Source organism: Colias croceus, chromosome 15, assembly GCF_905220415.1.
Source record: "Colias croceus chromosome 15, ilColCroc2.1".
Lineage (NCBI taxonomy): Eukaryota > Metazoa > Arthropoda > Insecta > Lepidoptera > Pieridae > Colias > Colias croceus.
Genome location: NC_059551.1, coordinates 761296 through 775950, shown reverse-complemented (window position 1 = coordinate 775950; position 14655 = coordinate 761296). Strand labels below are relative to the sequence as shown.

Here is a 14655-nt window from a genome sequence, read left to right as displayed (position 1 = left end):
GTGACACTTATGACATACGGACGCAAATAAGTGAACGAGACAGATAAGCATTACAGCCACTTAGTTCGAGAACACCTTAATGAGGAATATCCAGACAGACGGATAGGGTGGGCTGGTACAATCTCGTGGCAGGCCCGATTTAACCCGATTTAAATCTTCTAGATTTTTTTCCTGGGGAGCAGTAAAGGAAAAAGTCTATTCCAAGTCAATTGAAACTGTAGAAGAGCTTAGACAGAGAATAGCGGAAGCAGTAGAATTTGTAAATAATGGAAGATTTGGCCGCCTGATTTCACGATCTTTTTTAAAGCGATGTCGAGCTTGTATTGCAACTGAAGAACGGAAATTTGAACATATTTTTTTAAAAAAAGGAATAAATTTAATCATAAAAAAGAAACTGTCTTTATTTTACTCTAGTTCACTTATTTACATAAGCGTCACTATCTGTCTCACTCACACTTTATGGAATGTCTCTCTCCATCTTATTTAAACCATGCTGTAGTCATTAGGAACGCTTTAGGTACACTAGAATCGTTTTTTGTAATTTCAAAGAAATTGTTAAAACCAGACTTTGTTTAACAAAAATATTTTTTATGGCCGATCTAAGATATAATGGAATAAGTGTTATACCTGGTAAGAATCCTTATTAAATGCGCTAACTTTTAAAGCTACTTGCCAAACTGGAGTAGTACATTTTTTTTTCAGGACGATCAGTTGAAGTAGTGCGAAAAATTAATTTTGAAATCTTGGTACGGTATAAAATGACATTTTCCTACAAGTTGGAGTGATCGGCACAGGGTTTAGGATCACAGGTTACATAAAGCACTATTCGGAATGACGTAAGAGAAAAAAAATTGGCCAAAAGTAAATATTTGTAGCAACAGGAATGAAAAAACTGTCACATGGTATACATTTTCTGGAATAAAATAAAAAAATCCATAACTTCAAAAATACATGCCTTAATTTTTTTTTTTCAATTTTTCTGATAACTGGTGTGGCATTACCTTTCAGAAAATTTCAGCTTGACGTCGACTTCTGGGACACCCTGTATTATTCTACATGTTTTTCTCCAAATTATACAAGCAATGTTGAAAGGTTGAATCATTTTCAATATATTCATATTTAAAATGTTAAGGATGTATTATTGCCTTAGATTATTGCATTAATTATTTTATTAAATTATTCTCTCTAAAATAAATTATAATTTATCAAATATTTTTCAACACATTATTTAATCTATGGTTGACATTAACATCTTTTCGGATACACCTCTACATACAATTTTCGTTGTCTATGCGATTCGAGTCTTTCTTTTCCGTGCTTCTTCGTTTACTGTAGAGGTTATAAAAATGGTGCGTAAAATTTTTAAGTTAAAAGTGGTTGATAAAAGTTAATAATTGTTAAAATGCATTTAAATTGCCACAGTTTTGAAAGAGAGCTATTATTTAATTGTAATTTATCGTAAATGATTGTAGTTGGAATGCACGCGTGGTGGTTGTCATGTCAGGCATGTGGTGTGAAGGTGTAATTTTTGGTTTCAGACACGCAAACGCCGTAACGGAGGACGAGCCAAGCACGGCCGTGGACACGTTAAGGCCGTAAGATGCACCAACTGCGCTCGTTGCGTGCCAAAGGACAAGGCTATCAAAAAGTTTGTGATCAGGAATATCGTTGAAGCTGCCGCTGTGAGAGATATTAACGAAGCCTCCGTTTACACCTGTAAGTGCTTTATGTTATTCAGTTTTAGAACGTCTGATAAGCATTAAATATTTTATTAAGTAAATTTTTGACAAAAATTCTGAATATCTTGACTATCGCAGCTACGAATCGTAACGTTATGGCGATCCATTGCCTGAAATTGATTTTGGAAATTGTATGTGAAAATATTATTTATTTATTGAATTTACCTATTGAATGTAATTGATAGTTTTTTGGAATGCCTGCCTTTTATTTCTTTTTGTATTCGGTTATTTATAATTTTAATTTTAAGAATTATAATCTACATTAGAGGTTGTAAAAGCATACACAATTTTCAACATCTTATCTTGAACCTTTTTAGAATAAACAATGTTCAGATAATGTGAACCAAGTTATTAGTCCCATTTTCCCTTACCCTATGAGAGTGACTACATTACAACCTCATTTTTATCGTTTGATGAATTGTTATATAAAAATTTGAATCACTAGGTATTAGTTTGTGAAAAGAATATTCTTAAGTTATTTTCTCCATAACAACTTTTGAAAAATACAAACAATTTAACATAAAACCATTTTGTTACAGCATTCCAGCTGCCCAAGTTATATGCAAAGTTGCACTACTGCGTGTCGTGCGCAATCCACAGTAAAGTAGTGCGCAACAGGTCCAAGAAGGACAGGCGTATCCGTACTCCACCCAAGAGCAACTTCCCCAGAGACATGCAGCGTCCGCAAAATGTACAGAGGAAGTAATTTAATAAATTTGTAAAAATCCATTGACTTGTTATTTTTACCCCTATTCTACAGAACTTTGTAAGTACGAGATGCTCATTAAAAATTTGTAAGATGGTGACAAATTCAAATCACTACATAGGTAGTATAAAACAGACGCTTTTTCTGTAAACTATGGAACGGATTTTGATGCGGTTTTTTTATACATACGAGTGATTCAATAGGAAGGTTGTGTATAATTTATTAGGTTTGAGACAAAGCGGGCGGTAAGCTAGTTAGAGATATAGAAGTCTTTTACTCCATTTAAATAGTAAACATTTTACTGCTGCAATTAAAAAAATATTTTTTAGAGAGTAAACTTTAATTCCCAATGTCTGAATTGATAAGAAAATTATGTTAAGAAATTATACAATCTACTAAAATAAGGGTCGTAGGTCTTACAATAAAATAAAAATTAATTCAGCTAAAATTTTTTAATTTCAATGTACAGAATTATACAAAACAATGGAGTACCATTTAGTAAAACATGAGAGCATTTTGATATTCATTTTATTATTTTCATTTTTACATAAGGTTCATAACCCTTATAACCTGTGAATCACAAATCAAATTTGAATTTGAATTAGTTAACACATTTTCACTCTGTCTTCTCTATTTTGCAAAAACATCTAGGTATTGCAACAATTTTCTGAGTGGTTACTATAAAAATATCAATTTCTCGAGAGCTATTTATCTTTTTTAAATTTATTGATAGGTATTCCATTTGTCTTGTCTTGAACAGAACCAGGTATTGCAAAAATCTATTTTTGAATATTTTTGTAAAAAAATTTAACTGCATGTTAATTGAAGATTAAAAATTTCCTGATTAGTTATAAAACATAATTAAATCTGTCTAGGGACAGAAAATAATTTTAGAAGACAAACAATATAAACTGGCAGATTGCATCATGTAATAAAATTGGTACCTACTTTGATTTCTATTGAATAAAACATGCTTGTAAAATGGACATAATTATAATATAGAATGGCATTTTATTACAAATAATATTCAATTACTACTACATGGAAGTAAAAGGGTTATAATACATTGCTTGATCTTATTGTATTAGATCTCTACTTGTCAAAAAATTTATTGAAATATAAAAATAGATTACTACAATCTTCATGCAGCAAACTTAGCATGCCTAAATAATAAACAAGCCTACACTAATAAATTCAAATTGTTTATGGCCCTTGTAGTTTATATATAGTTTTGGGTAACTTTGTGAAGTCTGGCTTTTCAGCCGTTTCAAGGGCTTGTTTGAGGTTTTTCTCAAACACCTTTTTTGCATCACAGAAGCCTTGTTTTGTTTTACCGAAGGAATTTGGTCCTGCGGATGTTGGCGTCTCCCTGTAAAGACATACAAATTAAAGACACTCATATAAAAATAATGTACAGCTTTAGATTATCACTACATACTATTCTTTTAGAAGACTTGACTATTAAGTAGTTCTGTACGAAATGAAACAAAAATTGACTAAGTTTGTATCAGACACCATGAGCTATAGGCTATAGGCAAGCTTCTCTAGCTTGGTAACATACCTGCCAATATTTCTCATTCTCATTCGAGCTTCAGCTGGCATTTCTTCAGGCTCATCATCATCATCAGTGTTGAAAACTGATGCTACTGTCGGCTTAGGCACAACCATTGGTACAGGTTTTGACGACCCACCTAGCGACATCTTAATTGGTGCCTTGGGCTTTGTGAATCCAATAGATATTTTGCTAATGCGTGGTGGAGGCGGCGGCGCTGGGACTTCTTCATCAGAATCCCATGATTCAGGTGAGTGCTTTTGTTTTTCTAAAATAGTTTGATATTATTAAATTACATAATATTGTAACAATGGAAAAACATTTGAAGGTTGAATTAGTTAATCTCCATACATAATAATCTTGTTTTAATTTTAACTGTTTCCAAGTTCACGCATGTGAACTAATTACGCGTCGTAGGTAAATACTTGAAAGGAAAAAAATAAAGCAATCCAACCTTCATAATATGTTTCTCTGTCTCGACTTCTAATATCTGGCGACTTCCTATATGGGCTCCGTGAATGCCTTCGCGTCGGAGACCTCGACCTGGACCGCGTCTTTCGTCCATAGCTCTCAGCATACCTCCTAGAATCATCACGCGACGATCGAGATGACCCTGCCAATGTAAAAACACTGGCAAAGATAAATAAAGTGCATATCCGTACAAAATGGAACAATTGGCTGCTCTAGCCATCATTTTCTCTAAGTTTAGAGACAAAGTAAAGTTTACCCTTAACTATCGAATACCTTTATAATCTCGGTAACGCTCACTCATGTTTGTGCCTTATAATGATCAATCATTAAAAAATATTTGATAAACTATTTTCATCTATTAAGGAAGGGAATTATGAATGGGTACTTGTGAAATATAAGTAATAAACGAGCTCGTAAAATCAAGTTTTCAGCTTGGCTTTTTTTTAGTTCGCCATATTTCTTTTGAGTGGTAACGTCAACAGGCAATGTCATTGAAATGTCAAAAAAATGATTCGTTCTAAAATGAATGAATTTTATTCGAATACTTTCTAAACAAAGAACCATATTGTAATACCATATATATTTTCATAAGTCGGGTTATAATGGAATATAAATATGGCTTTCTTTATTTACACTCGAAATATTATTATAATATTACATTATTTTAAAATTGAATAGGTACGAACGATTCCAAGCTCACGTCATAATGATTTATGTCATTTGTCACATCATATTTGACATCTGCGGATTGTCATTTGTCATACACAGCTGATAACATGTGAGGTTATTTTGATTTTGTGTGTTATTTTATTATACAACATTTTGCTTATTTCAAAAGAGAGCCTATTTGCGTTAATCTTATAAAATGTTATTGATACCTCGTGGCAAGCGGTTATTCAAGTTATTAAGCAATTCAGCTTTACGATGTCGATGTAAATCTGATCAGATTAGTGCGCCGGTGAAAAACAAACTCAAGGATGGACCAAGTTTAAAGGACTTTATAACAGCTTCAACTGGAGTAACAGAAGTGATAACACATCCTCCTCACATACCATATTTACCTGATAGTATTCAGGATACGTCAAAACGAAAAGTTTTCTTCGATGTATTCGGCTGCCAAATGAATTTGAATGATACGGAAATTGTGTGGTCAATATTAAAGAAAGATGGTTTTGTAAGGACAAACGTAGAAGAAGAAGCAGATATATTTCTCGTTATGACGTGCGCTATCAGAGAAGGTGCGGAATCGAAGATTTGGTACCGATTAGATCACTTGCGGGGCTATAAGCGCCGAAGGGCTTTATCTAAGAACAGAAACAAACCAGTTAAGATCGGTATTTTGGGTTGTATGGCTGAACGGTTAAAGGAGAAACTTATTGAGAAAGAAAAAGCAGTAGATGTTGGTGAGTTTTAATTATTACATCATTTACTATAATATGGAATAGATTAAAACAAGGATATAATATTTTTTTTCTTTGTTTTAACAATTTAACCTGTATTTGGAAAGAAAATATAATGTAATAATTTAAGGAAAGGTTCATCCAAGCTTTTTCTTGTTGAATAAAATAAAAAAATGTATGCAAAAATATAATGATGTAGTGTGTAAAATTATATGGTTTAAATCACATAACTGTAATAGTTTTGTAATTATTTAATACCCAAAAAAAAACTATTTGAAAAAAAAATTATTTGTACAGTTGCTGGACCAGATAGCTACAGAGATCTGCCGAGACTGTTAGCTCTCACAGACAATGGGCAAACAGCTGTAAATGTGTTGTTGTCTTTGGATGAAACCTACGCAGATGTGGTGCCTGTTAGGTTGAACCAGGATAGTGTTTCTGCTTTTATGTAAGAATTATTATTGTTTTTATATATGTACATGTACATATTTTTTTTGATATTTAAAACAATTCGTAGGTAAAGAATTCAATCAACTTAGTGTACATTATTTCTTACAAGCTGTTCCGCGCGGTTTCACACGCATTGCTCGCTTCTGTTGGTCTCATTGTGATGATATAATATAGCCTATAGCCTTCCTCGATAAATGGGCTATCTAACACCGAAATAATTTTTCAAATCGTACCAGTAGTTCCTGAGATTAGCGCGTTCAAACAAACAAACAAACTCTTCAGCTTTATTATATTAGTATAGATTTATTGACAATATTTGGTAAGTATAGAATAACCGTAATAACTAATAACTAATCACACAACATTTTATAAATTTAAATACGCTGAACACTACGTTAAAACACGATTTTCTATTATGTTACAAAGAAACATTAATATGGATAGCAAACTACAAAGCAAACTTAATTAAAAATAACAACATATTACAACATATATTGATTTTAGTTCAATCATGCGTGGATGTGACAACATGTGCACCTATTGCATAGTGCCGTTCACGAGAGGCCGCGAGAGATCGCGTCCAGTGGACTCCATAGTGGAGGAAGTACGGCAACTATCTGACCAAGGGGTGAAGGAAGTGACGCTGTTGGGACAGAATGTGAATAGTTATAGGGACGTATCGCAGAGGACTGAGAAGTTTGAGACGAATTTAGCACCCGGTGAGTTGAAATAAACTATAATTTTATTAATCGTATTACCAATGACTTGTCAACTGAAAGATAGTTTATACACCAACAATATTGTATTTAGAAACGGCCGTTAAGAAGTCGCCCAATTTTACTCTCACTTATAAAACTGACTTTAGTGGAGTGTGTAAAATGATAAACCTAAAAAAAATAATTTAATAGTTTAAATGTGTTTTGTAATAACAATAACAAGTAAGACCTATTTATTGCATTCCGCGCACGCGCCGCGACATGAACGCATGACGTACGGCTGACGCGACGTTGCCGTGGTGCGTTCACAGAACGACAACGTCGCGTTTGCGCGTCGGATTTTGATTGTTCTACGCAAGACGAATGCTTGCGTTTTGAAATCATCAATAAATTAATCGACAAAAGCGTTTGTTGCGCATGCGCATGATGTGCGAGCGTATTGTGTGGACATTAGCAAGAAAAAGTTTAATTTTTTTTTGTTAATCATTGTAATTAACATTATCCCTAGAATAAAATGGTTTTACGAAATTAACAAAAAATATTTGGACAGGTTTTAAAACGGTATACAAGAGCAAAAAGGGTGGCATGAGATTTGCAGATTTGCTTGATAAAGTATCAGCTATTGATCCCGAAATGAGGATTCGATTCACAGCCGCTCACCCTAAGGACTTTCCGGATGAGGTATGTTTTTTAATGAATGACTAGAATTATCATAATTATCCTATTTTAAGAAATCATTTTCTTATTCCTGTGTTTTCTTTTCTTTTTACTATTTTTGAAGTGAATCTTCTTTAGAGTTGAGAGTAAAATTTCATAGTCACGACATGGCAATACCGTCACGTCATGGAGTAAAGCGACGATTTTGGTATCATTAAATCTTACCTAAGAAGTTTTACTTCTGACACGTGCGCTTGGTACACAGGATTTTTTAATTTAACAGGTTTTACAAGTGATAGCCGAGCGTCCCAACATATGTAAATTACTGCATCTGCCCGCACAGTCGGGCTCGAGCGCTGTGCTACAGCGCATGCGGCGCGGGTACACGCGCGACGCGTACCTGCGGCTGGTGCAGCGGGCGCGCGGGGTTATACCGAGCGGTGAGTGTGTGTGAGTGTGTGTGAGTGAGTGTGGGTGTGGGAGTGAGTCTGAGTGAGTGAGTGATATAATTGAAGTGAAACCTCTTTCCGCGCGTTGAGATTAAAATTTCAAAGTCAATCAAGTCAATTGGAATCAAGGAGTGGAATTCTCTGCTGGCAAATTACAACTTGGGTTCCTTCAAGAGACGAGTTAATAGGCACCTTCTAGGTAGACGTGACTTACCATCTTAGACTGCGTTACCGCTTTCCATCAGGTGGGACTGCGGTCAAACGTCCGCCTTTGAATCTTGCTAAAGAAGTTTCACTTCTGACACGTGTGCTCGGCACAGACTCTTTTTTTTTTTCTCTTTCAACAATATAAATAAAATAAAACAATTTCTCACATGTAATTTTTTTTCAACCTTTGCAATATTTCATAGCGCAAATTATTATTAGTGCAGTATTCAGAGTTAAAGTACTTTATTATCTTTTCCAGTGGGTCTATCTACAGATATGATTTGTGGCTTCTGCGGTGAAACAGATGAGGAATTTGAAGAGACCCTCACTTTAATGAAAGAGGTTAATTACAATGTGGCTTTCCTTTTCCCCTACAGTATGAGAGAGGTAAGTTTATAGTTTTTTTGGTAATATTCAACAGTAAAAACTTACCTTTATTTTGAAAAGTATATTTTTTTACTAAATGAGTTCTTAGTTCAACTATAACTATTTGTTTTATTGTATCTAGAAGTTTCTATCGTGTGCTTATTTGTAATTTATCAAAGGAAATTTGATTTAACATTCGATTGGCCTAATTTTATTGTATTCATTAATAAGGGATGCTTCAGGGAACAGTATTTGAGCCCATGCTGTTTCTTATATGTATTAATGACTTTACAGAAAACTGCTGCATACCGTCGCTACCAAGACGACGTTCCTGAAGAGGTTAAAAAAGAGAGACATAATAGAATGATCGAATTGTACAGACGGACATGTCAACAATTAAATGAATTAGAGATTGGCAATATCCACCTAGTTTTAGTTGAGGGAGTGGTACCAAAATCTGGAAAAATTATTGGCAGAAATGAATTCTATCTAAAAGTGCTTTTCGATCAAACTTCTTTGCCCTCAAGTGATGGAAATAGGGAAGTGAAACCAGGGGATTATGTTAGTGTAAAGATAACTTCGGCTAGGTCGTCAGTGTTGAATGGGGAAGCTTTGTATCATACTAGTATTAGGGAGTTTTACAAAGAATTTGGGTGGGCCGATAGGCATAAACTTGTAAATAATTTATTAGCATAAGAAATAAAAATGATCAAATTAGAAATAGCCATTTTCATTATAGACCTAAGAATTAATGTCATTGAAAAAGTTTACTTTTCTACTAATATTAATTTGAATTTCAGCATTGATGATATGGCAGAATTTACATTATTTACAGAAGAAATTAGTTCAAACTTCAAATAGATGAATAAATAAAAATAAAACAAAATTATAGTTGTGTCACTTCAAAAGTGCATTTATTGTGTTCAAATCAGTAAAAACGTACCTTAACTGTTAAATACAATAAATATATGCTATATTACTTTACATTAACACACATTAAAACTATCAAACAAAATAAGACTGCGTTATTTTACAAGAATCAGCCTTTAATAACTAGACAAGATAGTTTATTGTGATGGCAACAATTATTAAGATTTGTACTTGTGTAATTGTGATTTTTGACATGTTTGGTCAAAGTAATTACTAACTGTACAGTAAGTCACTTGGTTTACTTATCGATGTATATTATAGGTTTTATAGTTATAAATATGATATGATATTTTGTATTAAAAATAATATATCGTAAACAGTGCTAATTTGTGTAAAGTTCGGTCAGTGAACTTTATTAAGAATATCTTTGCCAGAAAGCGGTTTTTGAAGTGAAACTTCTTTATCGGGGTTGGAAAAAATTTAGTGTATCATTTTTTCGTCACGCGTGACATTTTTTCGTTACGCACCATCTTTTTCTTATCCCTACCCCGCGTGATTCGACGTAGTTCTGTAAAGTTGCATAAAGTAAATTATTTATGGAAAAATAAAGTCATAAAGAAGTTTCACTTCTTACGTGTGTACACTAGTACACACACATTTTTTTAATTATTTTTATACAAACTCGAGTATAAATAAGTATAAAGTATTTACTTTGACCAGACATGCCTATTTATGTATTTGTGTTGGTGCCCGTGATATAAGTCTAAAGTGAGTGCGTATTTACGCCAGTTAATATGATTTAAAATCTCTCAATAATATTCCAAATTTTTCTTATAGTGTCACTTAAAGTTAAGAAAATGCTGGTGGCTAAATTCGAAGACTTCTTTATTCACTTTACTTGCAGGATTACAGAAGTATTACTCCATTAAAAAAATTGCTTTTAGAAGTAGGTATGTAATGTTTTCTCATCTCAAATCCACAATTCAATTTTGGTTATCAAAATTATACAAAAATAGTGACTCATGATAGCTTACATGTACATAAATAACAAAATGTGACATACAGGTTTTTAAAATAATTTTAAAATCCCGTTAGGAGAAAATTTTCTCACACTAACCATTTTATTTATAAGGAAAGCTCGGCCGCATAATATAAAAAGTGCGTATAAAATGTAGAATACATAACTATAACTGGGATTATACAAATAGATTTCGAATTCTTATTTAGAAGCGTATTCTACACAAGGCTTGAGGCGCCAATCTGTCCATCTTTACCGTTCATAACATTCACTCTTTGTCCAGAGAGATTATCTTCTACGTGACCAGACAGACTCGGTGACGGGCCCTGCGAACTGCCATAAACTTTTGTACTGTAACCGGAGTCATTATGCGACTCTCTGTCTGTTTGGCTTTGTGTTTCTGTTAAATGCGTGTTTATGGCGAGAGACTGTAGTCTGCTGTGTAGTAAATTGTGGTCTGGCCTTCTCAATCCGTGGGGGTTTCTTCCGAAGTTGGGATACATTGGTGGACGGTTATCGTAGTAACCTCGAAAGTGCTCGTTTTGATTAGCTATTTCTACCTCTGTATTTTGGTCCAAATGCTCGCTGTAACAATGAGGTATTCGCTCTATTTCACGGATGATGTGGTCCTGCATCATAGCGTTAAAAACTCCTGTTTGATGGTGGTATATAGGGTTTCGGCTTCGACTTTGCGGTTGCGCTTGAGGTAGCCCTGGCTCGTTATAATCGTATTGATTTTGACAATTATACTGTGGCATGGGCAGACCGTTGTCGATCATATCTCTGTATGGCATTTGATGGTGAACTTGTCTATTGGGTATTTCGTGGAAGTAAGCATCTTTGGGAATCATGCGTACGTCGTGCGGATAGGACTGGACTTGCGGGGCGGGTGATTGCGATTTAGTGGACATCGTTTCATAGTTTGGAAGAGGCAAAGTTTGAAGCAGATTTGTATTGCGCATAGGGCCGGGTTGATTAGTAGTCCTTATGGGATTATCTTCTTCATCACTACTTTCAGAGTTATTACCGTTTTCCTTAGGTGGACTTTGAAATGCTTTTCTCGTTGGGAACGGTATGAGGTTATGTAGGCTAAATCGTTTGGTTTTCGGTGGTTTTTCCTTCAGAACGGGAGCGGGCCGCTGCGGCTGTTGTGGCATCTTCAATATTGGCTGTATCGGTTGTCGTTTACTCGGCATTGCTTGTTCTCTTTCAGGTACTTTTATAGATAATGGCAAACGTTCAGGCGATGTACACCTCTGATGGTGTTCCACTTGCGCTACTAATTCTTGTACTGATTTTCTTGGCTCCCTTTCAATATTGCTTTCTTGTTGATTCACAGGCTTAGTTAATCTAACGTACCCGTCCTGTGATATATCTAATGATTGTGAATTTCTATTTAATACATCTGCCATTTCTTTTTCTAACATAACTCTCTTTCGTATATCATCTGCAGTTCTTTGTAGCACTTGACTCTTCCACGCAGGCACGTTTTGGGAACTTTCATACTGACTTTTATGTTCAGTTTCAACATCATCTGTTTGTGTAACGGGAGACTTCATACTGTTTGGTGATAATGGTTGAGATTGTAGACCTGGTGATACATATCTCTCTCTATCACTTACACTTGCTCCATCATTTGATGCAGGTGATTGAGATACTGATACTTTATTTGACTTAACGTGTATTTCTGCTGTTACATTATGTGTCGAGTCGGTAATACAAGTCATATGAGGCGCTACACTTAGAGGTGATCGGGAACATCTGCTAGGTCCAGCATCTAAATGATCACTGCTTCTTGAATTCTTAAGAATATGTTTTCGCCTTGGGCTGCGAGGTGATCTATCTAAACCTTCAGTGCTTTTCGACGTGGCTTTACAATCCATATCTTTGGTATGGCAATCGTAACGGTCTGAGCCGTCGTTGAAGTTTTTAATTAAATGATTAACTGTACCCCATTCTGCATTTGCATCTAAGAGTTCTAAGCTTCTTGTCCTTTTTATCGGTGGTATGTCTAACGATCCCTTTGGACTAAAGTCTAATTTCTTTACTCTTTCTGATGCTCGGAACATCATACCTCGGGTTAACCATTGCTCTAAATGTTTATGCCTTTCTTTGCACATAGCTCTTTCTGCTGCTACGAAACGAGTTAATTCAGATATCTGTCCCTGTGTCTTCATTTCCAAATCTGTGACTTTTTGGTCTAGCCTCTCATGCGCTCGATCTATGTGTTTCTTTAAGTCTTTTTTATCTCCATTAAGTTTGTCTTCCATGTGCTTAAAGAACGGTGCACAATAACAAGTGTATCCTGCTCCAATTGGACCCTTCTTTATATTACCAGCTAAGTCCAAATAATACTGTTCGCCTTTCTTCAATGGTTCGGTGGGTAGGGAACTTAGCTTAGGTTTAGGGAAATATTTTGGATCAGGATAATAATGGCAACCGTAAGGTGACCACTGAACAGGAGGAGTTTCGAAGTGAACATTCTTCTTCTTCTTTTCTTTACTTCTATCTCTCTTCTTGCCATCATCCGGTTCGTCGATCCCGCGTTCTTTGCTTTTATCTCTTTGCTTTTCTTTCTTTTTTGGTTGTTTCGCTACTGGTGTGTTGAGTATAGCGATAATTTCATCCAACCCTTTTCTAGTGGCGATATCTCTGGCGGTTTCACTCTGGTGGTTTCTTAGTGACTTATCGCAACCAGCTTCGAGTAATATCCTGGTCAGTTTCCTCCTTCCCATAGCGGCTGCTATGTGTAGAGCGGTGTCTCCGTTCTTATTTTGTTCGGAGACTCTGCACTGGGCAGAAATGAGGATCCGCGTGACACCGGCGTGGCCATAGCGCGCTGCCGTGTGGAGTGAGGTGTCTCCATACTGAAATAACAAGAAAATTGTTAACTTTTCGCTATACCAAAATGCAGATATCAATACTAAGTTATTAAATTATGATATTTCAGTCTACTCTTAAACTCTAATAGAAATAGCGGGTTTAAAGTCAATCGGCTTCAATAGATACTTACATTGTTCTGTAAATCAGGCGGTGCGCCAGCCAATAGTATTTCTCTAGCAGACTGATTATGTCCGTTCTGTGTCGCGAGGTGTAACGGCGCGAAGCCGGCCGCGTTGCGCACGCGCAGGTCGCAGCACCGCGACAGGAGCGCCACGCAACGCGAGTAGCCTTTCCATGCTGCTTCATGGGCTGCTGTGTTGCCGTGCTGAAAAATATATGGACAAGTTAAACGATACAATAAACGAAAAAAAATCAACTGGATTTTTTGAACTAATTAATTGACATTTCAATAAGATATTCATCACAACAGAAATGACAAGTGTGTGTGCCGAGCAAACGTGTCAGAAGTGAAACTTCTCTGGCAATATTTAAAGATACCAAAATCGCCGCCTTACTTCATGACGTGACGGTATTTTACTTTCAACGCGCCTAAAGAAGTTTTACTTCAAAAACTTCAGCTGGATTATTAATTAATTGATTTTGAATTAAAATATTTATTCAGCACAATAGACAAACAACAACAATAAAGAGCATAAATTAGCTTCTGCTCACGTCTTATGAATAACAAATTTCATAAAAATCGTTACAGCTTGTTTCGCATGGAATTACACACGCTATACCGATAGAGAATTACAAACGATTTTTTATAGTTAGTTTATAAATTAGGGAAAATTAAGCAAAAATTTAGCAAATAAACTAGGTAAAAGAAATTCATGATTTATGTATATATTAGTTAATTTACCAGGTTATCCTGTTTGTTTGGATCAGCTCCCTGCTCGAGCAGCAACTTGACGACCTCCACGTGCCCATCCGCAGCGGCTCTCTGCAACGCACTGCATCCATTCTGAAATGTATTAATTGAAAATGAATTTTACATCACTACATAGTGATACATAGTATAAAACAAAGTCGCTTTGTCTGTCCATATATCCCTATGTAAGCTTAAATATTTAAAACTACGCAACGGATTTTTATGTGTTTTTTCTAATAGATAAGAGTGATTCAAGAGGAAGGTATATAATTTAATAGGTTTTAGACAAAGCGGGCGGAA

The 14655-nt window shown here is 35.1% G+C and overlaps 4 protein-coding genes across 4 annotated transcripts in view; 2 read left to right on the top strand and 2 right to left on the bottom strand.

Annotated features, from left to right (window-relative positions):
* The first annotated feature begins 1244 nt into the window (after nt 1-1244).
* On the top strand, nt 1245-2468 carry LOC123697911 (40S ribosomal protein S26). The gene is made up of 3 exons (XM_045644483.1): nt 1245-1349; nt 1539-1716; nt 2279-2468. Exons 1-3 carry the CDS (start codon nt 1347-1349, stop codon nt 2443-2445), a joined length of 348 nt encoding a protein of 115 aa, XP_045500439.1. The 5' UTR covers nt 1245-1346; the 3' UTR covers nt 2446-2468.
* Nucleotides 2469-2878: 410 nt separating this feature from the next.
* LOC123698151 (PEST proteolytic signal-containing nuclear protein-like) lies at nt 2879-4936 on the bottom strand. The gene is made up of 4 exons (XM_045644751.1): nt 4742-4936; nt 4452-4610; nt 4007-4265; nt 2879-3814 (listed from the first exon to the last, which is right to left on the bottom strand). Exons 1-4 carry the CDS (start codon nt 4767-4769, stop codon nt 3649-3651), a joined length of 612 nt encoding a protein of 203 aa, XP_045500707.1. The 5' UTR covers nt 4770-4936; the 3' UTR covers nt 2879-3648.
* A 303-nt stretch (nt 4937-5239) lies between these two features.
* LOC123698166 (mitochondrial tRNA methylthiotransferase CDK5RAP1) lies at nt 5240-9434 on the top strand. The gene is made up of 7 exons (XM_045644764.1): nt 5240-5871; nt 6166-6316; nt 6823-7037; nt 7585-7715; nt 7975-8131; nt 8607-8734; nt 9008-9434. The coding sequence occupies exons 1-7, from the start codon at nt 5334-5336 to the stop codon at nt 9407-9409; spliced, it is 1722 nt and encodes a 573-aa protein (XP_045500720.1). The 5' UTR covers nt 5240-5333; the 3' UTR covers nt 9410-9434.
* A 753-nt stretch (nt 9435-10187) lies between these two features.
* Nucleotides 10188-14655, bottom strand: part of LOC123697919 — a 52274-nt gene continuing 47806 nt past the window's right edge. The window contains exons 3-5 of the mRNA XM_045644494.1: nt 14347-14448; nt 13615-13809; nt 10188-13468 (exon numbers count right to left, since the gene is read on the bottom strand). Of these exons, the coding sequence (XP_045500450.1) occupies nt 10820-13468; nt 13615-13809; nt 14347-14448 (2946 nt within the window). The 3' untranslated portion in view covers nt 10188-10819. The remainder of the gene's footprint in view (nt 13469-13614; nt 13810-14346; nt 14449-14655) is intronic.

What these genes read in the sequence shown, in the direction of transcription:
- LOC123697911 (XM_045644483.1), top strand. An exon ending in CGAAGCCTCCGTTTACACCT is followed by an intron (nt 1,717 to 2,278) that starts GTAAGTGCTTTA and finishes ATTTTGTTACAG; the next exon opens with CATTCCAGCTGCCCAAGTTA.
- LOC123698151 (XM_045644751.1), bottom strand. Translation starts at nt 4,769, where the DNA reads ATGAGTGAGCGTTACCGAGATTATAAAG. An exon ending in GCGTTACCGAGATTATAAAG is followed by an intron (nt 4,611 to 4,741) that starts GTATTCGATAGT and finishes TTACATTGGCAG; the next exon opens with GGTCATCTCGATCGTCGCGT. An exon ending in AGAATGAGAAATATTGGCAG is followed by an intron (nt 3,815 to 4,006) that starts GTATGTTACCAA and finishes ATGTCTTTACAG; the next exon opens with GGAGACGCCAACATCCGCAG.
- LOC123698166 (XM_045644764.1), top strand. Translation starts at nt 5,334, where the DNA reads ATGTTATTGATACCTCGTGGCAAGCGGTTATTCAAGTTATTAAGCAAT. An exon ending in AGAAAAAGCAGTAGATGTTG is followed by an intron (nt 5,872 to 6,165) that starts GTGAGTTTTAAT and finishes TTATTTGTACAG; the next exon opens with TTGCTGGACCAGATAGCTAC. An exon ending in CTAAGGACTTTCCGGATGAG is followed by an intron (nt 7,716 to 7,974) that starts GTATGTTTTTTA and finishes TTAATTTAACAG; the next exon opens with GTTTTACAAGTGATAGCCGA.